The following is a 26,063-nucleotide window of genomic DNA, read 5'->3' as shown; positions in this document are numbered from 1 at the left end:
CAAGTGTGGCCTTACCAATGTCTTGTACAACTTCAACAAGATGTCCCAACTCCTGTATTCAATGTTCTGACCGATGAAACCAAGCATGCTGAATGCCTTCTTCACCACTCTGTCCACCTGTGACTCCAATTTCAAGGAGCTATGAACATGTGCCCCTAGATCTCTTTGTTCTGTAACTCTCCCCAACACCCTACCATTAACTGAGTAAGTCCTGTCCTGGTTCAATCTACCAAAATGCATCACTTCGCATTTATCTAAATTAGCTCCATCTGCAAATTCGTCAGCCCACTGACCCAATTGATCAAGATCCTGTTGCAATCGGAGATAACTTTCTTCACTGTCCGCTATGGTATCATCTGCAAACTTACTAACCATGCCTCCTATATTCTCATCCAAATCATTAATATAAAAGCTGGAGTCTGATGTTGCAGCTGTATAGAACGCTGGTTAGGCCACATTTGGAATACTGCGTCCAGTTCTGGTCGCTGCACTATCAGAAGGACGTGGAGGCTTTAGAGAGAGTGCAGAGAAGGTTTACCAGGATGTTGCCTGAACAAAGAAAGAACAAAGAACAATACAGCACAGGAACAGGCCCTTCGGCCCTCCAAGCCCGCGCCGCTCCCTGGTCCAAACTAGACCATTCTTTTGTATCCCTCCATTCCCACTCCGTTCATGTGGCTATCTAGATAAGTCTTAAATGTTCCCAGTGTGTCCGCCTCCACCACCTTGCCTGGCAGTGCATTCCAGGCCCCCACCACCCTTTGTGTAAAATATGTCCTTCTGATATCCATGTTAAACCTCACCCCCTCACCTTGAACCTATGACCCCTTGTGAACGTCACCACCGACCTGGGAAAAAGCTTCCCACCGTTCACCCTATCTATGCCTTTCATAATTTTATATACCTCGATTAGGTCTCCCCTCATCCTCCGTCTTTCCAGTGAGAACAACCCCAGTTTACCCAATCTCTCCTCATAACTAGGCCCCTCCATACCAGGCAACATCCTGGTAAACCTCCTCTGTACTCTCTCTAAAGCCTCCACGTCCTTCTGACAGTGTGGCGACCAGAACGGGACGCAGTACTCCAAATGCGGCCAAACCAACGTTCTATACATCTGCAACATCAGACCCCAACTCTTATACTCTATGCCCCGTCCTATAAAGGCAAGCATGCCATATGCCTTCTTCACCACCTTCTCCACCTGTGACGTCACCTTTAAGGATCTGTGGACTTGCACACCCAGGTCCCTCTGCGTATCTACACCCTTTATGGTTCTGCCATTTATCGTGTAGCTCCCCCCTACATTAGCTCTACCAAAATGCATCACTTCGCATTTATCTGGATTGAACTCCATCTGCCATTTCTTTGCCCAAATTTCCAGCCTATCTATATCCATCTGTAGCCTCTGACAATGTTCCTCACTATCTGTAAGTCCAGCCATTTTCGTGTCGTCCGCAAACTTACTGATCACCCCAGTTACACCTTCTTCCAGATCGTTTATATAAATCACAAACAGCAGAGGTCCCAATACAGAGCCCTGCGGAACACCACTAGTCACAGGCCTCCAGCCGGAAAAAGACCCTTCCACTACCACCCTCTGTCTTCTGTGACCAAGCCAGTTCTCCACCCATCTAGCCACTTTCCCCTTTATCCCATGAAATCCAACCTACCATGAGGGACTTTGTCAAACGCTTTACTAAAGTCCATATAGACGACATCCACGGCCCTTCCCTCGTCAACCATTTTGGTCACTTCTTCAAAAAACTCCACCAGGTTAGTGAGGCATGACCTCCCTCTCACAAAACCATGCTGACTATCGTTAATGAGTTTATTCCTTTCTAAATGCGCATACATCCCATCTCTAAGAATCCTCTCCAACAACCTCCCGACCACGGACGTCAAGCTCACCGGCCTATAATTACCCGGGTTATCCTTTCTGCCCTTCTTAAATAACGGGACCACATTAGCTATCCTCCAATACTCTGGGACCTCACCTGTATCCCAATGACGAGACAAAGATTTGTGTCAGAGGCCCAGCGATTTCATCTCTCGTCTCTCTGAGCAGCCTTGGATAGATTCCATCAGGCCCTGGGGATTTGTCATAGAACATAGAACAGTACAGCACAGAACAGGCCCTTCGGCCCACGATGTTGTGCCGAGCTTTATCTGAAACCAAGACTTTATATTCTCTAAAACCTAACACTTCCCCCCTTGTAATGGAGATTTTCTCTAACGGTTCAACACTCCCCTCCGAGACACTCCCAGTCAACACATCCCTCTCCTTTGTGAATACTGACGCAAAGTATTCATTTAGGATCTCCCCTACTTCTTTGGGCTCTAAGAATAATTCCCCACTTTTGTCCCTGAGAGGTCCGATTTTTTTCCCTGACAATCCTTTTGTTCCTAACGTATGAATAAAATGCCTTGGGATTCTCCTTAATCCTGTCTGCCAAGGACATTTCATGACCCCTTTTTGCCCTTCTAATTCCTCGTTTGAGTTCTTTCCTACTTTCTTTGTGTTCCTCCAGAACTCCCTCCGTTTTTAGCTGCCTGGACCTAACATACGCCTCTCTTTTCTTTTTGACCAGTCCCTCAATTTCCCTGGTTATCCACGGTTCTCGAATCCTACCCTTCCTATCCTTCTTTTTTACAGGCACATGCCTGTCTTGCAGCCCTAACAACTGTTCCTTAAAAGACTCCCACATGCCAGATGTGGATTTACCCTCAAACAGCCTCTCCCAATCAAGAGCTGCCAATTTCTGCCTAATCCTACTAAAGTTAGCCTTCCCCCAATCCAACACCATACCCTTGGGACACCACTCATCCTTTTCCATCGCTATCCTAAAGCTAACAGAATTGTGGTCACTATTTGCCACCTGTTCCCCTACCGAAACTTTGAAGACCTGACTGGGCTCATTCCCCAGTACTAGGTCCAGTATAGCCCCCTCTCTAGTCGGCTATCTACATATTATTCCAAAGAACCTTCCTGTACGCATTTTACAAAGTCCTCCCCATTCAGACTCCCAGCTCTACGCGATTTCCAGTCTACACCAGGGAAATTGAAGTCTCCCACTACAACAACCCTATTTTTCCTGCACCTATCCAGTATCTCCTGACATGTCCGTTCTTCCACTTCCCTTGGGCTGTTGGGGGCCTGTAGTATACCCCCAACATAGTGACTGCGCCCTTCCTGTTTCTGAGTATGGAGGGTCTTAGCTATGAGGAGAAATTGGGTAAACTGGGCTTGTTCTCCCTGGAAAGACGGAGAATGAGGGGAGACCTAATAGAGGTGTACAAAATTATGAAGGGTCTAGATAGGGTGAACAGTGGGAAGCTTTTTCCCAAGTCGGAGGTGACGTTCACGCGGGGTCACGGGCTCGAGGTGAGAGGGGCGAAGTATAACTCAGATATCAGAGGGATGTTTTTTACACAGAGGGTGGTGGGGGCCTGGAATGCGCTGCCAAGTAGGGTGGTGGAGGCAGACACGCTGGCATCGTTTAAGACTTACCTGGATAGTCACATGAGCAGTCTGGGAATGGAGGGATACAAATGAATGGTCGAGTTGGACCAAGGAGCGGCACAGGCTTGGAGGGCCAAAGGGCCTGTTTCCTGTGCTGTACTGTTCTTTGTTCTTTTGGGAGATCACAGGGAGAGATTCTGAGGGGAGATCAGAGAGAGATCCTGAGGGGAGATCAGAGAGAGATCCTGAGGGGAGATCAGAGAGAGATCCTGAGGGGAGATCAGAGAGAGATCCTGAGGGGAGATCAGAGAGAGATCCTGAGGGGAGATCAGAGAGAGATCCTGAGGGGAGATCAGAGAGAGATCCTGAGGGGAGATCAGGGAGAGATCCTGAGGGGAGATCAGGGAGAGATCCTGAGGGGAGATCAGAGAGAGATCCTGAGGGGAGATCAGAGAGAGATCCTGAGGGGAGATCAGAGAGAGATCCTGAGGGGAGATCAGAGAGAGATCCTGAGGGGAGATCAGAGAGAGATCCTGAGGGGAGATCAGAGAGAGATCCTGAGGGGAGATCAGAGAGAGATCCTGAGGGGAGATCAGAGAGAGATCCTGAGGGGAGATCAGAGAGAGATCCTGAGGGGAGATCAGAGAGAGATCCTGAGGGGAGATCAGAGAGAGATCCTGAGGGGAGATCAGAGAGAGATCCTGAGGGGAGATCAGAGAGAGATCCTGAGGGGAGATCAGAGAGAGATCCTGAGGGGAGATCAGAGAGAGATCCTGAGGGGAGATCAGAGAGAGATCCTGAGGGGAGATCAGAGAGAGATCCTGAGGGGAGATCAGAGAGAGATCCTGAGGGGAGATCAGAGAGAGATCCTGAGGGGAGATCAGAGAGAGATCCTGAGGGGAGATCAGAGAGAGATCCTGAGGGGAGATCAGAGAGAGATCCTGAGGGGAGATCACAGAGAGAGATCCTGAGGGGAGATCACAGAGCGAGATCCTGAGGTGAGATCACAGGGAGAGATCCTGAGGTGAGATCACAGGGAGAGATCCTGAGGGGAGATCACAGGGAGAGATCCTGAGGTGAGATCACAGGGAGAGATCCTCAGGGGAAGTCACAGAGAGTGATCCTGAGGGGAGATCACAGGAAGAGATCCTGAGGGGTGATCACAGGGAGAGATCCTGAGGGGAGATCACAGGGAGAGATCCTGAGGGGAGATCACAGGGAGAGATCCTGAGGGGAGATCACAGGGAGAATGAGTGTGTGAAGATAATTGAAGACCTTGGAACAATTGTGGAGAAGAGATTTGTGAAGATTTGTGAAGACGAATTCTGACTTTCCACATTCCTAATTCATGAATATCTTTCTGTTTATTTAATCATCTCTCATCTACCATTTTGCAGCCTCTGGACTCATTTTAAATGAAAGCTGAGATAAAGAAGAAGGAGATGACCACAAGATTAGTTGGAGAGTTGAGCATTGAGGAGGAGAGGGGTGTGGCTATGGCAGGGCTCTGCAGAGGGAATTGCAAAGAGGTAAATCCCAGCAGGTGGTTGTGTCCTTTGTGTGTTGCAGATATTTTCACAGCCCCACGGACAGTAATGAGTTAATGTATGATCCAGTGACAGTGATGAATGATGAGACACTCAACTACTGCCAGAAGGAAGCTTGGTGCAAGATGTCCTTCTACCTGATGTCATTTTTCTACTATCTGTATTGGTAAGGAGACATCACACTGAGGTTTATAGTGATTGGAAATAGTGTCACTCTGGGGTTTGTGAGCAGATGGGCTTGACAGATACTGATAGCTGGAGACAGCGAGCATGACACAAACTGGGGGTAAAGTGGGGAAAGTACAGAGAAAAGAGTTAAAGGCACAGAGAGTTTAGATTCCCAGAATGAATGTGGGCATCACTGTGACAACAATGCAATTGGATGTGCAGGCAGGATTTGCGATTTCCTGTAAACAGGGATCTGAATCCTTATCCAACCTACAGCCAACACAGTCTGTGAACTCACAAACTACAGCCAACACAGTCTGTGAACTCACAGTCAAACTACAGCAAACACAGTCTGTGAACTCACAGTCAAACTACAGCCAACACAGTCTGTGAACTCACAGTCAAACTACAGCCAACACAGTCTGTGAACTCACAGTCAAACTACAGCAAACACAGTCTGTGAACTCACAGTCAAACTACAGCAAACACAGTCTGTGAACTCACAGTCAAACTACAGCCAACACAGTCTGTGAACTCACAGTCAAACTACAGCCAACACAGTCTGTGAACTCACAGTCAAACTACAGGCAACACAGTCTGTGAACTCACAGTCAAACTACAGCCAACACAGTCTGTGAACTCACAGTCAAACTACAGCCAACACAGTCTGTGAACTCACAGTCAAACTGCAGCAAACACAGTCTGTGAACTCACAGTCAAACTACAGCAAACACAGTCTGTGAACTCACAGTCAAACTACAGCAAACACAGTCTGTGAACTCACAGTCAAACTACAGCAAACACAGTCTGTGAACTCACAGTCAAACTACAGCAAACACAGTCTGTGAACTCACAGTCAAACTACAGCAAACACAGTCTGTGAACTCACAGTCAAACTACAGCAAACACAGTCTGTGAACTCACAGTCAAACTACAGCAAACACAGTCTGTGAACTCACAGTCAAACTACAGCAAACACAGTCTGTGAACTCACAGTCAAACTACAGCAAACACATCTTGTGAACTCACAGTCAAACTACAGCAAACACAGTCTGTGAACTCACAGTCAACCTACAGCCAACACAGTCTGTGAACTCACAGTCAAACTACAGCAAACACAGTCTGTGAACTCACAGTCAAACTACAGCAAACACAGTCTGTGAACTCACAGTCAAACTACAGCAAACACAGTCTGTGAACTCACAGTCAAACTACAGCAAACACATCTTGTGAACTCTTGTGAATGGGGAATGACACTTAATGAGAAGCTGTGTACTGGATAATGGTGAAACGAGTAGAATGTTATCCTGTTCAACATAGAACATAGAACAGTACAGCACAGAACAGGCCCTTCGGCCCACGATGTTGTGCCGAGCTTTATCTGAAACCAAGATCAAGCTATCCCACTCCCTATCATCCTGGTGTGCTCCATGTGCCTATCCAATAACCGCTTAAATGTTTCTAAAGTGTCTGACTCCACTATCACTGCAGGCAGTCCATTCCACACCCCAACCACTCTCTGCGTAAAGAACCTACCTCTGATATCCGTCCTGTATCTCCCACCACGAACCCTATAGTTATGCCCCCTTGTAATAGCTCCATCCACCCGAGGAAATAGTCTTTGAACGTTCACTCTATCTATCCCCTTCATCATTTTATACACCTCTATTAAGTCTCCCCTCAGCCTCCTCCGCTCCAGAGAGAATAGCCCTAGCTCCCTCAACCTTTCCTCATATGACCTACCCTCCAAACCAGGCAGCATCCTGGTAAATCTCCTCTGCACTCCTTCCAGCGCTTCCACATCCTTCCTATAGTGAGGTGACCAGAACTGCACACAATATTCCAAATGTGGTCTCACCAAGGTCCTGTACAGTTGCAGCATAACCCCACGGCTCTTAAACTCCAACCCCCTGTTAATAAAAGCTAACACACTACAGGCCTTCTTCACAGCTCTATCCACTTGAGTGGCAACCTTTAGAGATCTGTGGATATGGACCCCAAGATCTCTCTGTTCCTCCACAGTCTTCAGAACCCTACCTTTGACCCTGTAATCCACATTTAAATTTGTCCTACCAAAATGAATCACCTCACATTTATCAGGGTTAAACTCCATTTGCCATTTTTCAGCCCAGCTTTGCATCCTATCTATGTCTCTGTTCAGATTGGATGAAGAGGATTGAGAGGAGGCTCCTGGACCATATACCCCAGCATTGACCAGTGAGGCATATACATTTTTCTGTGCTGTTAAGTTGTTCTTTGTGAACCTGACCATTATATTAAAGTTCACCCTGTGGATATTCTGTTTCCTCCCACAGTATGATTGACACATTGGTCAGTATTTAACCAGGGGGGCTCAGGGGCAGAATGCAAACCAAATTCAGCAAAAAACAGAGACGCAGAGACTGTCACATTGGAGATACTGAATTCAACTTCGCCCCCATCCCTTACTACATCCCCACCACATGAAGGAGCAGCAGGAGACCAAGGATCCCTCATTACCTCAACAGCCAGCAGTGGAAAGGTGAAGATAAAGGATTGAATGGCAACAGATTCCTGCATTAAACCCTTCTGCCTCAATAACGGATGTACAGTCTTAAAGTTTACATTTCTTTAATCAGCTGTGATGTCTGTCTGATTGCTTTATTTATCTAATTATGTGCAGAGGTGTCTCTCCATCAGGACTCCTTACAGTGAGGGGAATCTCTCCATTAGGACCTCTTACAGTGAGGGGAATTTAACCATTAGGGTGCCTTACAGTGAGAATCTTTCCATTGGGACCCCATTACAGTGAGGGCCTCTCAGATTCAGGGTCCCTCCCCTCAAGCAATTGGATGTACAGTTTCTGTTCAAACAGGCAAATTTGATGACATCTTTGTATTCTGAACAGATTAAGGTTGTTGCAAGGACAAAGTGGTGAAAATTAGTGTTTCTAACTAACAAAAGACCTCCCTTCAAAGGGTGTCCTGATAGTGAGACTCCTGATAGTGAGCTGGTGAATCAAACTAAAATGATCCTGTAAATGTGGGACTTCAGATACATGGAGAAATTGGTGAGGAGGAGGTTTAATTGGTATGCTTAAGATCATGGCAGGCTTAGAAAGTGTAAATAAGAAAACAGTTCTGGTGGTTGAAGGTTAGTAACCAGCAGATTTCAAATCAATGGCAGAAAGATCAAATGGACAGTGGAGAAACACTTTTACTCAGCGAGTTGTTGTGATCTGAGATGCACTGGGTGAAAGTGAATTAGAAGCAACCTTCAAAAGAGAATTGTCAAAATACTCCAAAGGGAGAGATTTGTAGGGTTACTGAGAAGGGAGCGACGTATGGGATTAACTCGAGAAGTTACTAATTGAAAACCAAATATTACTCATAGACTTGAGTGCATTCCATCACAGGAAAACATTCAACCAGACTGAAATATGAAGGTGTCCATTGGTGGAACCTCATACTGAAAGGAAAAGGAGGCTGAGGGCTCATCTTCACTGGGTTCAAATGGGAAATGTTTCCCTCCCCACAATACTATATAGTATAGGACAATAATAATAGTATTGAGCAAGCCCAGGTTAGGCTAATAGTGATCCATCAGTCATGGTGGGGGAATAGAGAGTGTGGGAAGTTGGGGGTTCAAAGCTTGTGGGCTGCCTCTCCCACCAGCCCACACTACATGACTCCAGCTATGTTAGTTCCAAGCTGAGAACAGTCACAGTGGAAATGGGGTTAACAGGGTTTTCTGGGCCTGTGCTGTTTTGAACTACACACATCTGCCAAATTAATGCAAAAGAAGGCTTCTAATGGCTCCATTCTGAAGTTGAAGGAACAATGCAATTTATATTCAATACATTTTAGAACCTGCTGAAGATCAGCCCTTTTTTTTATACAGCTTTCGATATTAGTGATTAATTCAGGATCATGCCAGTAAGAATCATTGAGATAGTCTTGATAGCATTGTGATGCCGTTTGGGAGTGCACAAGAGGCGTATATCAACCTTTAAGAGCAAGGTTCTGGTGATGATTTATCTTAAAGAGCTTACACAGCTGAGTGACAAATAAATTTTACATGCAGGTGGATCTGTATGTGACTGAATGGGACCTCTTGCCAGAATTTTAAATGTTTGGTTACTGCAGCATGGGTTTAGCAGGAGATGATGGCATAGTGGCTCTGTCACTAAACAAGTAATCCAGAGGCTTAAGCTAATATTTGGGGGTCATGGATTCAATAGTGGAATCTAAATTCATTTAAAAAATTCTGAAATTAAAAGCTAATCTCAGTATGGTCACCTCAGTATGGTCACCTCAGTATGGTCACCTCAGTGTGGCCACCACAGCGTGGCCACCACAGCGTGGCCACCTCAGCGTGGTCACCTCAGCATGGTCACCTCAGCAAGGTCACCTCAGTATGGTCACCTCAGTGTGGCCACCACAGCGTGGCCACCACAGCGTGGTCACCTCAGCATGGTCACCTCAGCAAGGTCACCTCAGCGTGGTCACCTCAGCGTGGTCACCTCAGCGTGGTCACCTCAGCGTGGTCACCTCAGCGTGGTCACCTCAGCGTGGTCACCTCAGCATGGTCACCTCAGCGTGGTCACCTCAGCGTGGTCACCTCAGCGTGGTCACCTCAGCGTGGTCACCTCAGCGTGGCCACCTCAGTATGGGCACCTCAGTATGGTCATCTCAGTATGGGCACCTCAGTGTGGCCACCTCAGCGTGGCCACCTCAGCGTGGCCACCTCAGCGTGGCCACCTCAGCGTGGCCACCTCAGCGTGGCCACCTCAGCGTGGCCACCTCAGCGTGGCCACCTCAGCGTGGTCACCTCAGCGTGGTCACCTCAGCGTGGTCACCTCAGCGTGGTCACCTCAGCATGGTTATCTGAGTATGGGTACCTCAGTATGGTCACCTCAGCGTGGTCACCTCAGCGTGGTTATCTGAGTATGGGTACCTCAGTATGGTCATCTCAGTATGGTTATCTGAGTATGGTCACCTCAGTATGGTCACCTCAGTATGGTCATCTCAGGATGGTTATCTCAGTATAGCCACCTCAGTATGGCCACCTCAGTATGGTTATCTGAGTATGGTTATCTGAGTATGGTCACCTCAGTATGGTCACCTCAGTATGGTCATCGTAGTATGGGCACCTCAGTATGGGCCACGTCAGAATGGGCACCTCAGAATGGGCACCTCAGAATGGGCACCTCAGTATGGGCACCTCAGTATGGTGATTTCAGTATGGTCATCTCAGTATGGTAATCTCAGTATGGCCACCTCAGTATGGCCACCTCAGTATGGCCACCTCAGTATGGCCACCTCAGTTTGGGCACCTCAGTATGGTCACCTCAGTATGGTCACCTCAGTATGGTAATCTCAGTATGGTCACGTCAGTATGGTAAATCTCAGTATGGTTATCTCAGTATGGCAATCTCAGTATGGCAATCTCAGTATGGTCACCTCAGTATGGTAAATCTCAGTATGGTAAATCTCAGTATGGTAAATCTCAGTATGGTAATCTCAGTATGGTAAATCTCAGTATGTTCATCTCAGTATGGTTATCTCAGTATGGTCACCTCAGTATGGTAAATCTCAGTATGGTTATCTCAGTATGGTCACGTCAGTATGGTAAATCTCAGTATGGTTATCTCAGTATGGCAATCTCAGTATGGCAATCTCAGTATGGTCACCTCAGTATGGTCACCTCAGTATGGTAAATCTCAGTATGGTAAATCTCAGTATGGTAAATCTCAGTATGGTAAATCTCAGTATGGTCACCTCAGTATGGTTATCTCAGTAAGGTCACGTCAGTATGGTAAATCTCAGTATGTTCACCTCAGTATGGTCACCTCAGTATGGTTAGCGTAGTATGGTCACCTCAGTATGGTCACCTCAGTATGGTAATTTCAGTATGGTCACCTCAGTTTGGTCACCTCAGTATGGCCACCTCAGTATGGTCACCTCAGTATGGTCACCTCAGTAATGGCACCTCAATATGGTAATCTCAGTATGGTAATCTCAGTATGGCCATCTCAGTATGGGCACTTCAGCATGGTCATCTCATAATGGCCACCTCAGTATGGCCACCTCAGTATGGCCACCTCAGTATGGGCACCTCAGTATGGTAGTTTCAGTATGGCCACCTCGGTGTGGCCACCTCAGTGTGGCCACCTCAGTATGGCCACCTCAGTATGGCCACCTCAGTATGGTAATTTCAGTATGGTCACCTCGGTGTGGCCACCTCAGTGTGGCTACCTCAGTGTGGCCACCTCAGTGTGGCCACCTCAGTATGGCCACCTCAGTATGGTCACCTCAGTATGGTAATTTCAGTATGGCCACCTCAGTGTGGCCACCTCAGTATGGTAATTTCAGTATGGTCACCTCAGTATGGTAATTTCAGTATGGCCACCTCAGTGTGGCCACCTCAGTATGGCCACCTCAGTATGGTCACCTCAGTATGGTAATTTCAGTATGGCCACCTCAGTATGGCCACCTCAGTATGGTAATTTCAGTGTGGCCACCTCAGTGTGGCCACCTCAGTATGTAAATTTCAGTATGGTCACCTCGGTGTGGCCACCTCAGTATGGTAATTTCAGTATGGTCACAAAGAACAAAGAACAGTACAGCACAGGAAACAGGCCCTTCGGTCCTCCAAGCCTGTGCCGCTCCTTGGTCCAACTAGACCAATCGTTTGTATCCCTCCATTCCCAGGCTGCTCATGTGACATAGAACATAGAACATAGAACATAGAAAGCCACAGCACAAACAGGCCCTTCGGCCCACAAGTTGCGCCGATCACATCCCCACCTCTAGGCCTATCTATAGCCCTCAATCCCATTAAATCCCATGTACTCATCCAGAAGTCTCTTAAAAGACCCCAACGAGTTTGCCTCCACCACCACCGACGTCAGCCGATTCCACTCACCCACCACCCTCTGAGTGAAAAACTTACCCCTGACATCCCCCCTGTACCTACCCCCCAGCACCTTAAACCTGTGTCCTCTCGTAGCAACCATTTCAGCCCTTGGAAATAGCCTCTGAGAGTCCACCCTATCCAGACCCCTCAACATCTTGTAAACCTCTATCAGGTCACCTCTCATCCTTCGTCTCTCCAGGGAGAAGAGACCAAGCTCCCTCAACCTATCCTCATAAGGCATGCCCCCCAATCCAGGCAACATCCTTGTAAATCTCCTCTGCACCCTTTCAATGGCTTCAACATCTTTCCTGTAATGAGGTGACCAGAACTGCGCGCAGTACTCCAAGTGGGGTCTAACCAGGGTCCTATAAAGCTGCAGCATTATCTCCCGACTCCTAAACTCAATCCCTCGATTAATGAAGGCTAGTACGCCATACGCCTTCTTGACCGCATCCTCCACCTGCGAGGCCGATTTAAGAGTCCTATGGACCCGGACCCCAAGGTCCTTCTGATCCTCTACACTGCTAAGAATGGTACCCTTCATTTTATACTGCTGCTCCATCCCATTGGATCTGCCAAAATGGATCACTACACACTTATCCGGGTTGAAGTCCATCTGCCACTTCTCCGCCCAGTCTTGCATTCTATCTATGTCTCGCTGCAACTTCTGACATCCCTCCAAACTATCCACAACACCACCTACCTTGGTGTCGTCAGCAAACTTACCAACCCATCCCTCCACTTCCTCATCCAGGTCATTTATGAAAATGACAAACAGCAAGGGTCCCAGAACAGATCCCTGGGGCACTCCACTGGTCACTGACCTCCATGCAGAGAAAGACCCCTCCACAGCCACTCTCTGCCTTCTGCAGGCAAGCCAGTTCTGGATCCACAAGGCAACAGCCCCTTGGATCCCATGCCCTCTCACTTTCTCAAGAAGTCTTGCATGGGGGACCTTATCGAACGCTTTGCTGAAGTCCATATAGACCACATCCACCGCTCTTCCTTCGTCAATGTGCTTGGTCACATTTTCAAAGAACTCAACCAGGCTCGTAAGGCACGACCTGCCCCTGACAAAGCCGTGCTGACTACTTTTGATCATACTAAACTTCTCTAGATGATCATAAATCCTGTCTCTCAGGATCCTCTCCATCAACTTACCAACCACTGAGGTTAGACTCACCGGTCGGTAATTTCCCGGGCTGTCCCTGTTCCCTTTCTTGAATATAGGGACCACATCCGCAATCCTCCAATCCTCCGGAACCTCTCCCGTCTCCATCGACGATGCAAAGATCATCGCCAAAGGCTCCGCAATCTCCTCCCTCGCCTCCCACAGTAACCTGGGGTACATCCCATCCGGTCCCGGCGACTTACCAACCTTGATGCCATTCAATAGTTCCAACACATCCTCTTTCTTTATGTCCACATGCTCGATCCTTTCTGTCCTCCGCAATCCAGCAGTACAACCACCCAGATCCCTTTCCACCGTGAATACCGAGGTAAAGTATTCATTAAGCAGCTCCGCCATTTCTAACGGTTCCGCACAAACTTTTCCCCCTTCACCTTTTAAGGGTCCTATGCCTTCACATCTCATCCTTTTACTCTTGACATATTTGTAGAAAGCCTTGGGATTCTCCTTAATCTTACCCGCCAAGGTCTTCTCATGACCCCTTCTCGCTCTCCTAATTTCCTTCTTAAGCTCCTTCCTACATCGCGTATACTCCTCTAAATCCTTAACACCTCCTAGCTCTCTGAACCTTCTGTACGCCTCTCTTTTCTTATTCACCAGGTTCATCACAACCTTCGTGCACCACGGTTCCCGTACCCTACCAACACCCCCCTATCCAGGTAAGTCTTAAACGATGTCAGGTGACTATCCAGGTAAGTCTTAAACGATGTCAGCGTGCCTGCCTCCACCACCCTACTTGGCAGCGCATTCCAGGCCCCCACCACCCTCTGTGTAAAAAACGTCCCTCTGATGTCTGAGTTATACTTCGCCCCTCTCAGCTTGAGCCCATGACCCCTCGTGATCGTCACCTCCGACCTGGGAAAAAGCTTCCCACTGTTCACCCTATCTATACCCTTCATAATCTTGTATGGTCACCTCAGTATGGCCACCTCAGTATGGGCACCGTGCAACTAAATTAACAAATGATCAGATGGGGATGACTGGCAAAAGCAAATATTATATATATGTCTACACTAACAATATACAGCAGATAAGTATGTAAAGGTACTTCAATACTGGCACTTTCATAGAATGCATGAAACATACACACACATTTGAAACACTATGAAGGTCTTTAGGCAGGTTTCCTGCTCAGAACACTGACAAAACTATCACTGACTGCTATAAAAACCCATCTAGTTTATTCATGGCCTTTGGTGAAGGAAATCTGCCGCTCTGACCTGGTCTGGCCTACATATAACCCCAGACGGACATCCAGACCCACAGCAATGTGGTTGACTTTTAACTGATCTGAAGGGCAATTAGGGATGAGCGACAAATGTTGGCCTTGCCACCCACGTACCACGGAATAATAAAATTAAATACCTCAAAGGGCGGAAACACAATGTGGGTGTGAGAGAATCAGCCGCAGGTTTTGCACTCAACAATTTGCTTTCTCATCAATTATATTTCCATTTCCAACTGTCCTCAGTTTCTTCAGGAGCCTTTCCTTCATTCTCAGGTCAGAAGTTGGACTGTTTACTGATTGTATAGCGTTCAGTACAATTAACAATTCCTCAGATAATGAAACCTGGCTTCATAGTGACCTGACCAACATTCAGGCTTAGGCTGATGAAGAGCAAGTAACATACCATGTAAGCTTGTGCAATGACCATCTCCAACAATATCTTCTTGACAATTCAACGGCATCACCATCATTGAAACTCCCACTGTCAATATCTTTGGGATCAATATTGACCATAGATTTGATTGAATCAGCCATTAACTGTGACTAAAAGAGCAGGTCAGAGGCTGGGAGTTTTGCAGCAAATTACTTACCTCCTGATCAATGTTCCATCTAAGCCTCATGGCTACACAGCAATCTGAAATTTCCGACATAAGCCACACACATGTTGGCTCTTTCAAGTTACAGTGTGTATGTGGAAGCACACATTTTTAAAGGAGCTATACACTTAAATGAATCACCCGCAGAGTCTAAAAAAATTGGTGCACACCATGTTCCTGACACCTGGAAGTACAGCCTAGTCATAGAGTCATAGAGATTTATAGTATGGAAACAGGCCCTTCAGCCCAACTTGTCCATGCCGCCCTTTTTTTTTAAACACTGAAACTAATCCCAATTGCCCGCATTTGGCCCATATCCCTCAATACCCATCTTACCCATGTAACTATCCAAATGCTTTTTAAAAGACAAAATTGTACCCGCCTCTACTCCTACCTCTGGCAGCTTGTTCCAGACACTCACCACCCTCTGTGTGAAAAAATTGCCCCTCTGGACACTTTTGCATCTCTCCCCTCTCACCTTAAACCTATGCCCTCTAGTTTTAGACTCCCCTACCTTTGGGAAAAGATATTGACTATCTATCTGTGCCCCTCATTATTTTATAGATCTCTATAAGGTCACCCCCTCAGCCTCCTACGCTCCAGAGAAAAAAGTCCCAGTCCATCCAGCCTCTCCTTATAACTCAAACCATCAAGTCCCGGTAGCATCCCAGTAAATCTTTTCTGCACTCTTTCTAGTTTAATAATATCCTTTCTATAATAGGGTGACCAGAACTGTACACAGTATTCCAAGTGTGACCTTACCAATGTCTTGTACAACTTCAACAAGAAGTCCCAACTCCTGTATTCAATGTTCTGACCGATGAAACCAAGCATGCCGAATGCCTTCTTCACCACTCTGTCCACTTGTGACTCCACTTTCAAGGAGCTATGAACATGGACCCGTAGATCACTTTGTTCTGTAACTCTCCCCAATGCCCTACCATGAACTGAATAAGATCTGCCCTGGTTCAATCTACCAAAATGCATCACCTCGCATTTGTCTAAATTAAACTCCATCTGCCATTCGTCAGCTCACTGGCCCAATTGATCAAGATCCCGTTGCAATCGGAGATAACTTTCTTCACTGTCCACTATGCCACCAATCCTGGTATCAGGAAAGGAACTTTCAAGCGGTTATTGGATAGGCACATGGAGCACACTAGAATGATAGGGGGTGGGGTAGCTTGATTTTGGTTTCGGAAAAGGTTCGGCAGAACATCGCGTGCTGAAGGGCCTGTACTGTGCTGTACTGTTCTATGTTCTATGATCTGCAAACTTACTAACCATGCCTCCTATATTCTCATCCAAATCATTAATATAAATGACAAATAACAGTGGACCCAACACTGATCCCTGAGGCACACTGCTGGTCACAGGCCTCCAATTTGAAAAACAACCCTCTACAACCACCCTCTGGCTTCTGTCAAGAAGCCAATTTTGTATCCATTTAGATACCTCACCCTGGATCCCGTGAGATTTAACCTTATGCAACAACCTACCATGCGGTACCTTGTCAAAGGCCTTGCTAAAGTGGGGCAAGGTATATTGACTGAGGCAGGTAATTTTCACTGGGGCAGGGAATATCCACTGGAAATGCACATTGGAATGGAGAAGTGGAAAACTTGGATGTGTTTTTTATCCCATCATCTTAATAAGTTGAATTTCCAACACAAATCCCTGTGGCACGCTATTCGTTACCTCCTGCCAGTTAGAGTAACTACCCTATAACTCTGTCTCCTGCTGGGCAGCAGTTTCCAAACCAGGTTGATAATTTGTCTTCAATTCCAGAATCTTCAACTTTAGTTAACAATTTCTTACGAGCAACAATATCAAAAACCTTCTGGAAGTCCATATAAATGACATCGACAGAGATTGCCCTGTCCACAACATTAGTGACCTCTTCAAGCAAATTGGGGGGAATTCTCCCAAAAATATTCCATGTGTTGAATTTGTGGGAAAAGTAGAGTAATTCATACTGTTTTTTCAGTGGGAATTCAGACTCGAATCTCCCACACTCTGTGCACTGCAGAGGCCACCTGCGTGAATATCATTAAATATCATTAAACCTTCTTGTTGAGATCAGCGCATGTGCAGTGGCCCCACTCTGCCGGCTTACTGATGGCTGGCCAGCCCCGTGACCCCACAACGGGGGCTCTCCACCCCCATGGTCTGATCTCTGGCCCCCCGACCATTCCCGGGCTAAGCCCTGACACCCCCCACAGCCCACCACCATCTCCATCCCCTCCCACCGACAGTAACCCCCCTCGGCCCATGCCCTTGGCACTGCCCCATGCCCGATAGGCAGTGCCAAGGTGCCTCCTGGGCATTGTCACTTTGCCCCCGTCTGGGTTGGTATAAAATAAAAGATACTTGAGGGTGAAAATACTCACGTTTGCTGTCAGATGCTTGAATTTGCAGGGAAGACACAGTTTGCAGAATTCCTTTGAGCTCATTTAGACAGTATTCCATCCACTATATCCTCCTATTCTTACACTCACTCAAAACCTCCTCTCTGTCTATATTAATTTATAAGAACATGAGAACTAGAAGCGGGCGTCGGCCATCTGGCCCCTCCAGCCTGCTCCGCCATTCAATAAGATCATGGCTGATCTTTTTGTGGACTCAGCTCCACTAACCCACCCGCTCACCATAACCCTTAATTCCTTCACTATTCAAAACTTTATCTATCCTTGCCTTAAAAACATTCAATGAGGTAGCCTCAACTGCTTCACTGGGCAGGGAATTCCACAGATTCACAACCCTTTGGGTGAAGAAGTTCCTCCTCAACTCAGTCCTAAATCTGCTTCCCCTTATTTTGAGGCTATGCCCCCTAGTTCTAGTTTCACCCGCCAGTGGAAACAACCTCCCTGCTTCTATCTTATCTATTCCCTTCATAATCTTATATGTTTCTATAAGATCTCCCCTCATTCTTCTAAATTCCAATGAGTATAGCCCCAGTCTACTCAGTCTCTCCTCATAAGCCAACCCTCTCAACTGCGGAATCAACCTAGTGAATCTCCTCTGCACCCCCTCCAGTGCCAGTATATCCTTTCTCAAGTAAGGAGACCAAAACTGTACACACTACTCCAGGTGTGGCCTCACCAGCACCTTATACAGCTGCAACATAACCTCGCTCTTTTTAAACTCCATCCCTCTAGCAATGAAGGACATAATTCAATTTGCCTTCTTAATTACCTGCTGCACCTGCAAACCAACTCCTTGTGATTCTTGCACAAGGACACCCAGGTCCCTCTGCACAGCAGCATGCTGCCATTTTTTACCATTTAAATAATAGTCTATTTTGCTGTTATTCCTACCAAAATGGATGACCTCACATTTACCAACATTGTACTCCATCTGCCAGACCCTCACCCATTCAATTAGACTATATATATCCGTTTGCAGACTTTCAGCATCCTCTGCAAACTTTGCTCTGCCACTCATCTGAGTGTCATCTGCAAATTTTGACACACTACACTTGGTCCCCAATTCCAAATCATCTATGTAAATCATAAACAATTACGGTTCCAACACTGATCCCTGAGGCACACCACTATTCACTGATCGCCAACCAGAAAAACACCCATTTATCCCCACTCTTTGCTTTCTGTTAGTTAACCAATCCTCTATCCATGCCTAATACAGTGCCCGTAACACCGTGCACCTTTATCTGATGTAGCAGTCTTTGGTGCGGCACCTTGTCAAATGCCCTCTGGAAATCCAGATACACCACATCCACAGGTTCCCCATTGTCCACTGCACATGTAATATTCCCAAAGAATTCCACCAAATTAGTCAAACACGACCTTCCCTTCATGAACCCATGCTGCGTCTTACCAATGGGACCAGGAGACTTGTCTACCTTTAGCCCCATTAACTTGCCCAACACTACCTCTTTCATGATAATGATAGTTTCTAGGTTCTCACCTGCCATAGCCTTCCTGTCATCAATTTTTGGCATGTTATTTGTGTCTCCCACTGTGAAGACCGACACAAAATACCTGTTCAATGCCTCAGCCATTTTCTCATTTCCAGTTATTACATCCCCCTTCTCATCCTCTAAAGGACCAATGTTTATTTTCGCCACTCTTTCTCATTTTATATATCTATGGAAACTTTTGTTATCTGTTTTTATATTCTGAGCTAGTTTACTCTCATAATCCAGCTTAGAACAAAACAAAGAAAATTACAGCACAGGAACAGGCCCTTCGGCCCTCCAAGCCTGCACCAACCATGCTGCCCGAGTGAACTAAAACCCCCTACCCTTCCGGGGACCATATCCCTCTATTTCCATCCTATTCATGTATTTGTCAAGATGCCCCTTAAAAGTCACTACCGTATCGGCTTCCACTATCTCCCCCGGCAACGGGTTCCAGACACCCACTACTCTCTGTGTAAAACATCTGCCTCGTACATCTTCTTTAAACCTTGCCCCTCGCACCTTAAACCTGTGCCCCCTAGTAATTGACTCTTCCACCCTGGGAAAAAGCTTCTATCCACTCTGTCCATGCCTCTCATAATCTTATAGACTTCTATCAGGTCACCCCTCAACTTCTTTCGTTCCAGTGAGAACAAACTAAGTTTCTCCAACCTCTCCTCATAGCTAATGCCCTTCATACCAGGCAACATCCTGGTAAATCTTTTCTGTACCCTCTCCAAAGCCTCCACATCCTTCTGGTAGTGTGGCGACCAGAATTGAACACTATATTCCAAGTGCGGCCTCACTAAGATTCTATAAAGCGTCAACATGACTTGCCAATTTTTAAACTCAATGCCCCAGCTGATGAAGGCAAGCATGCCGTATGCCTTCTTGATGACCTTCTCCACCTGCATTGCCACTTTCAGTGACCTGTGTACCTGTACACCCAGATCCCTCTGCCTATCAATACTCTTCAGGGTTCTGCCATTTACTGTATATTTCTTATCTGTATTAGACCTTCCAAAATGCATTACCTCATATTTGTCCGGATTAAACTCCATCTGCCACCTCTCCGCCCAAGTCTCCAACTGATCTATATCCTGCTGTATCCTCTGATGGTCCTCATCGCTATCCGCAAATCCACCAACCATTGTGTCGTCCGCAAACTTATTAATCAAACCAGTTACATTTTCCTCCAAATCATTTATATATATTACAAACACTTTATAGCTTTCTTTATGGCTTTTTGCTGATCTTTAAAGATTTCCCAATCCTCTAGTTTCCCACTAATCTTTGCCACTTTCTTTCAATTTGATACCCTCCTTTATCATAGAAATCATAGAAACCCTACAGTGCAGAAAGAGGCCATTGGGCCCATCGAGTCTGCACCGACCACAATCCCACCCAGGCCCTACCCCCATATCCCTACAAATTTACCCGCTAATCCCTCTAATTTACACATCTCAGGACACTAAGGGGCAATTTTAGCATGGCCAATCAACCTAACCCGCACATTTTTGGACTGTGGGAGGAAACCGGAGCACCCGGAGGAAACCCACGCAGACACGAGGAGAATGTGCAAACTCCACACAGACAGTGACCCGATCCGGGAATCGAACCCAGGTCCCTGGAGCTGTGAAGCAGTAGTGCTAACCACTGTGCTACCGTACCGCCCTACCTTTACTTCCTTAGATATCTGATGCGCGATTAATTCACACGGGAGGCTAGAACGTAATGTCTTTCTCATTAGTGACAGACAGCATGGTTTTGTAAGAGGGAGGTCGTGCCTTACAAATTTGGTGGAGTTTTTTGAGGAAGTGACAAAAACGGTTGATGAAGGAAGGGCCGTGGATGTCGTCTATATGGATTTCAGTAAGGCATTTGACAAAGTCCCACATGGCAGGTTGGTTAAGAAGGTTAAGGCTCATGGGATACAAGGAGAAGTGGCTCGATGGGTGGAGAACTGGCTTGGCCATAGGAGACAGAGGGTAGTGGTCGAAGGGTCTTTTTCCGGCTGGAGGTCTGTGACCAGTGGTGTTCCGCAGGGCTCTGTACTAGGACCTCTGCTATTTGTGATATATATAAATGATTTGGAAGAAGGTGTAACTGGTGTAATCAGCAAGTTTGCGGATGACACGAAGATGGCTGGAATTGCGGATAGCGAAGAGCATTGTCGGGCAATACAGCAGGATATAGATAGGCTGGAAAATTGGGCGGAGAGGTGGCAGATGGAATTTAATCCGGATAAATGCGAAGTGATGCATTTTGGAAGAAATAATGTAGGGAGGAGTTATACAATAAATGGCAGAGTCATCAGGAGTATAGAAACACAGAGGGACCGAGGTGTGCAAGTCCACAAATCCTTGAAGGTGGCAACACAGGTGGAGAAGGTGGTGAAGAAGGCATATGGTATGCTTGCCTTTATAGGACGGGGTATAGAGTATAAAAGCTGGAGTCTGATGATGCAGCTGTATAGAACGCTGGTTAGGCCACATTTGGAGTACTGCGTCCACTTCTCGTCGCTGCACTACCAGAAGGACGTGGAGGCATTGGAGAGAGTGCAGAGAAGGTTTACCAGGATGTTGCCTGGTATGGAGGGTCTTAGCTATGAGGAGAGATTGGGTAGACTGGGGTTGTTCTCCTTGGAAAGACGGAGAATGAGGGGAGATCTAATAGAGGTATACAAGATTATGAAGGGTATAGATAGGGTGAACAGTGGGAAGCTTTTTCCCAGGTCGGAGGTGACGATCACGAGGGGTCACGGGCTCAAGCTGAGAGGGGCGAAGTATAACTCAGACATCAGAGGGACGTTTTTTACACAGAGGGTGGTGGGGGCCTGGAATGCGCTGCCAAGTAGGGTGGTGGAGGCAGGCACGCTGACATCGTTTAAGACTTACCTGGATAGTCACATGAGCAGCCTGGGAATGGAGGGATACAAACGATTGGTCTAGTTGGATCAAGGAGCGGCACAGGCTTGGAGGGCCGAAGGGCCTGTTTCCTGTGTTGTACTGTTCTTTGTTCTTTGTTCTTTGTACCCGGGAATAAAGGCTTTTATTCACGACAAATAGGAGCACACTACTTAACAATATTATCCCAGACTAAAGACTGCTAGGAAGTAGCAGTGACCTTTATACCCCTGTAAGAAGGCGGAGCCGAACGGAGTGTACCACATAAACAATAATAACAGGTGGAACACCCAAACCCTAACCCCAACAGTAACAAGAGTAACATATGTACAAGTACCCATAGTGGTAACCATCTATGGTTCACCACATTCACCCCTCCTTTAAGAACAAAGACCGGTGCGGTAAGAAAACAATACGAACTGTCCACATGTTCACAAGTTCAGCCGTTTCAGGGGTCTGCACCGTCTCTGCGACCTCCGCAGCACTGGCTCCAGTGCCGGTTCTGGTGACCATGGTGACGACCCTCTCTCCGAGGTGGTGTCCACTGACTCCTCCAGTTCCTCTTCCGACTGCCGACCTCGAGATGGCGACAATCCCCTGGACTCAGGCAAGCTGCACACGGGAGTAAGAGGATTAAGTTGAGGTCCCGATGCAGCCCGCGCCGTGTCAGGAGGGGAGAGAATGGGCAAAGGAATCCTAACCAGGGGTGCGGGAGTGACAGGGGCTTCCAGTTCCCCTGCAGGCGCCAGATCTCTGATAGAGACCGTGTCCTCTCGCCCGTCAGGATATGCCACATAGGCATATTGAGGGTTGGCATGGAGGAGATGGACCTGTTCAACCAAAGGGTCGTACTTGCAGGCCCTAACATGCCGCCGCCGCAGGAGGACAGGTCCTGAGTACGTCAACCAAGACGGCAGTGAGGTCCCAGAGGAAGACTTCCTAGGGAAAGCAAACATCCGCTCATGTGGGGTAGCGTTGGTTGCCGTACACAGGAGGGACCGGATCGAATGGAGCGCATCAGGAAGTACCTCTTGCCAACGGGTGACTGGAAGACCCCTCGACCGTAGCGCCAGTAAAACAGTCTTCCAGACTAGCGTTTTCTCTCTCAACCTGTCCATTACCCTTGGGGTTGTAACTTGTAGTCCTACTTGAGGCAAATCCCTTTAGAGAGCAGGTATTGCCTCAAGTCGTCGCTCATAAACGACGAACCCCTATCACTGTGGATATAACTGGGGTAGCCGAACAGGGTAAAAAGACTCCGCAGGACTTTGATGACCGTGGCAGAGGACATGTCAGAACAGGGGATGGCAAAGGGAAATTGGGAGTATTTGTCAACAATGTTGAGGAAATACACGTTCCGATCCGTCGAAGGGAGGGGCCCCTTGAAGTCGACACTCAGTCGTTCAAAAGGGCGAGTGGCCTTAATGAGGTGTGCCTTGTCAGGCCGGTAGAAGTGCGGCTTGCACTCTGCACAAACCTGGCAGCATCGAGTTATCGACCTGACATCCTCTATAGAATAGGGCAGATTCCGAGCCTTTACAAAATGGAAGAGCCGAGTGATCCCCGGATGGCAGAGATCATTGTGGAGGGCCTGTAACCGGTCCTCCTGCACACTGGCACATGTTCCACGCGACAGGGCATCTGAGGGCTCATTGAGCTTCCCCGGACGGTACATGATATCATAGTTGTAGGTGGAGAGTTCGATTCTCCACCTCAAGATTTTATCATTCTTAATTTTTCCCTTTAACGTGTTGTTGAACATAAAGGCCACGGACCTTTGGTCCGTGAGCAGGGTAAACCGTTTGCCAGCCAAATAATGGCGCCAATGCCGTATGGCCTCCACAATGGCCTGAGCCTCTTTCTCCACAGAGGAGTGCCGAATTTCAGGGCCTTGGAGGGTGCGAGAGAAAAAGGCGACGGGCCTGCCCGCCTGGTTAAGTGTGGCGGCCAGGACGAAATCAGATGCATCACTCTCCACCTGAAAGGGGATGGACTCATCGACAGCGTGCATCGTGGCTTTCGCAATGTCGGCTTTTATCCCTTCAAAGGCTAAGCGAGCCTCTGCTGTCAGGGGAAAAGAGGTAGATTTCATGAGCGGACGGGCTTTGTCCGCGTAATTGGGGACCCACTGTGCATAGTACGAGAAGAAGCCTAAGCATCTTCTCAGTGCTTTGATGCTAGTGGGTAGGGGAAGTTCAAGGAGGGGACGCATACGGCCTGGATCGGGGCTGATGACCCCGTTTTCCACCACGTATCCGAGGATTGCTAGGCGGTGCTTGCTGAATACGCACTTCTCCTTGTTATAGGTCAGGTTCAGGAGAGTCGCAGTGCGTAAAAACTTCTGGAGGTTGGCGTCGTGGTCCTGCTGGTCATGGCCGCAGATAGTGACGTTGTCCAGGTATGGGAAGGTAGCCCGTAGCCCATTTTGGTCCACCATTCGGTCCATCTCACGCTGGATTACCGAGACCCCATTAGTGTCGCCGAAAGGGACCCTTAAAAAGTGGTAGAGACGGCCATCCGCCTCAAAGGCCGTGTATTTGCAGTCCTCTGGGCGAATGGGGAGCTGGTGGTAGGCTGACTTCAAGTCGATGGTGGAGAACACCCGGTACTGCGCAAAATGGTTGACCATGTCAGATATGCGCGGGAGAAGATACGCGTCCAGCTGCATGTACCTATTAATGGTCTGACTATAGTCTATGACCATCCGGGGCTTGTCTCCAGTCTTGACCACCATGACTTGTGCTCTCCATGGGCTAGTGCTAGGTTGAATGACCCCTTCCCTGAGGAGCCGCTGAACCTCAGATCGAATAAAGATCCGATCCCCAGCGCTGTAACGCCTGCTTTTAGTCGCGATGGGCTTGCAGCCTGGCACGAGATTTTTGAATAGGGAAGGTGGGGTAATTTTAAGTGTTAAGAGGCTGCATGTGGAGCGCGCTGGACAATTTGGAGGCTGCTGTTCTCCCACTGAAAGTGGAGGGAGTGGCCCATCGTACTGCAGAGTCACACTCCTCAGGTGGACCATAAAGTCTAGCCCCAGGAGTACCGGAGCGCAAAGGTGCGGTAGCACGAGGAGCCTGAAGTTCTCGTAGACTGTGCCCCGCACCGTTAGAGTTACCACACAGAACAAAGAACAAAGAACAGTACAGCACAGGAAACAGGCCCTTCGGCCCTCCAAGCCTGTGCCGCTCCTTGGTCCAACTAGACCAATCGTTTGTATCCCTCCATTCCCAGGCTGCTCATGTGACAATCCAGGTAAGTCTTAAACGATGTCAGCGTGTCTGCCTCCACCACCCTACTTGGCAGCGCATTCCAGGCCCCCACCACCCTCTGTGTAAAAAACGTCCCTCTGATGTCTGAGTTATACTTCGCCCCTCTCAGCTTGAGCCCGTGACCCCTCGTGATCGTCACCTCCGACCTGGGAAAAAGCTTCCCACTGTTCACCCTATCTATACCCTTCATAATCTTGTATACCTCTATTAGATCTCCCCTCATTCTCCGTCTTTCCAAGGAGAACAACCCCAGTCTACCCAATCTCTCCTCATAGCTAAGACCCTCCATACCAGGCAACATCCTGGTAAACCTTCTCTGCACTCTCTCCAATGCCTCCACGTCCTTCTGGTAGTGCGGCGACCAGAACTGGACGCAGTACTCCAAATGCGGCCTAACCAGCGTTCTATACAGCTGCATCATCAGACTCCAGCTTTTATACTCTATACCCCGTCCTATAAAGGCAAGCATACCATATGCCTTCTTCACCACCTTCTCCACCTGTGTTGCCACCTTCAAGGATTTGTGGACTTGCACACCTCGGTCCCTCTGTGTTTCTATACTCCTGATGACTCTGCCATTTATTGTATAACTCCTCCCTACATTATTTCTTCCAAAATGCATCACTTCGCATTTATCCGGATTAAATTCCATCTGCCACCTCTCCGCCCAATTTTCCAGCCTATCTATATCCTGCTGTATTGCCCGACAATGCTCTTCGCTATCCGCAAGTCCAGCCATCTCCGTGTCATCCGCAAACTTGCTGATTACACCAGTTACACCTTCTTCCAAATCATTTATATATATCACAAATAGCAGAGGTCCCAGTACAGAGCCCTGCGGAACACCACTGGTCACAGACCTCCAGCCAGAAAAAGACCCTTCG

General features: G+C 47.7%; 1 protein-coding gene across 1 annotated transcript in view; it reads left to right on the top strand.

Annotated features, from left to right (window-relative positions):
* The window catches only part of LOC144493938 (protein cornichon homolog 3-like), a 123,727-nt gene that overhangs the window by 42,100 nt on the left and 55,564 nt on the right, over positions 1-26,063 (top strand). Inside the window, exons 5-6 of the mRNA XM_078213514.1 lie at positions 5,030-5,173; positions 7,491-7,506. Coding sequence (XP_078069640.1) covers positions 5,030-5,173; positions 7,491-7,506 — 160 coding nt within the window. The remainder of the gene's footprint in view (positions 1-5,029; positions 5,174-7,490; positions 7,507-26,063) is intronic.

This window comes from Mustelus asterias, chromosome 5 (genome assembly GCF_964213995.1).
Source record: "Mustelus asterias chromosome 5, sMusAst1.hap1.1, whole genome shotgun sequence".
In the NCBI taxonomy this organism is placed as follows: domain Eukaryota; kingdom Metazoa; phylum Chordata; class Chondrichthyes; order Carcharhiniformes; family Triakidae; genus Mustelus; species Mustelus asterias.
This window is presented reverse-complemented; position numbering and strand designations above follow the sequence as displayed.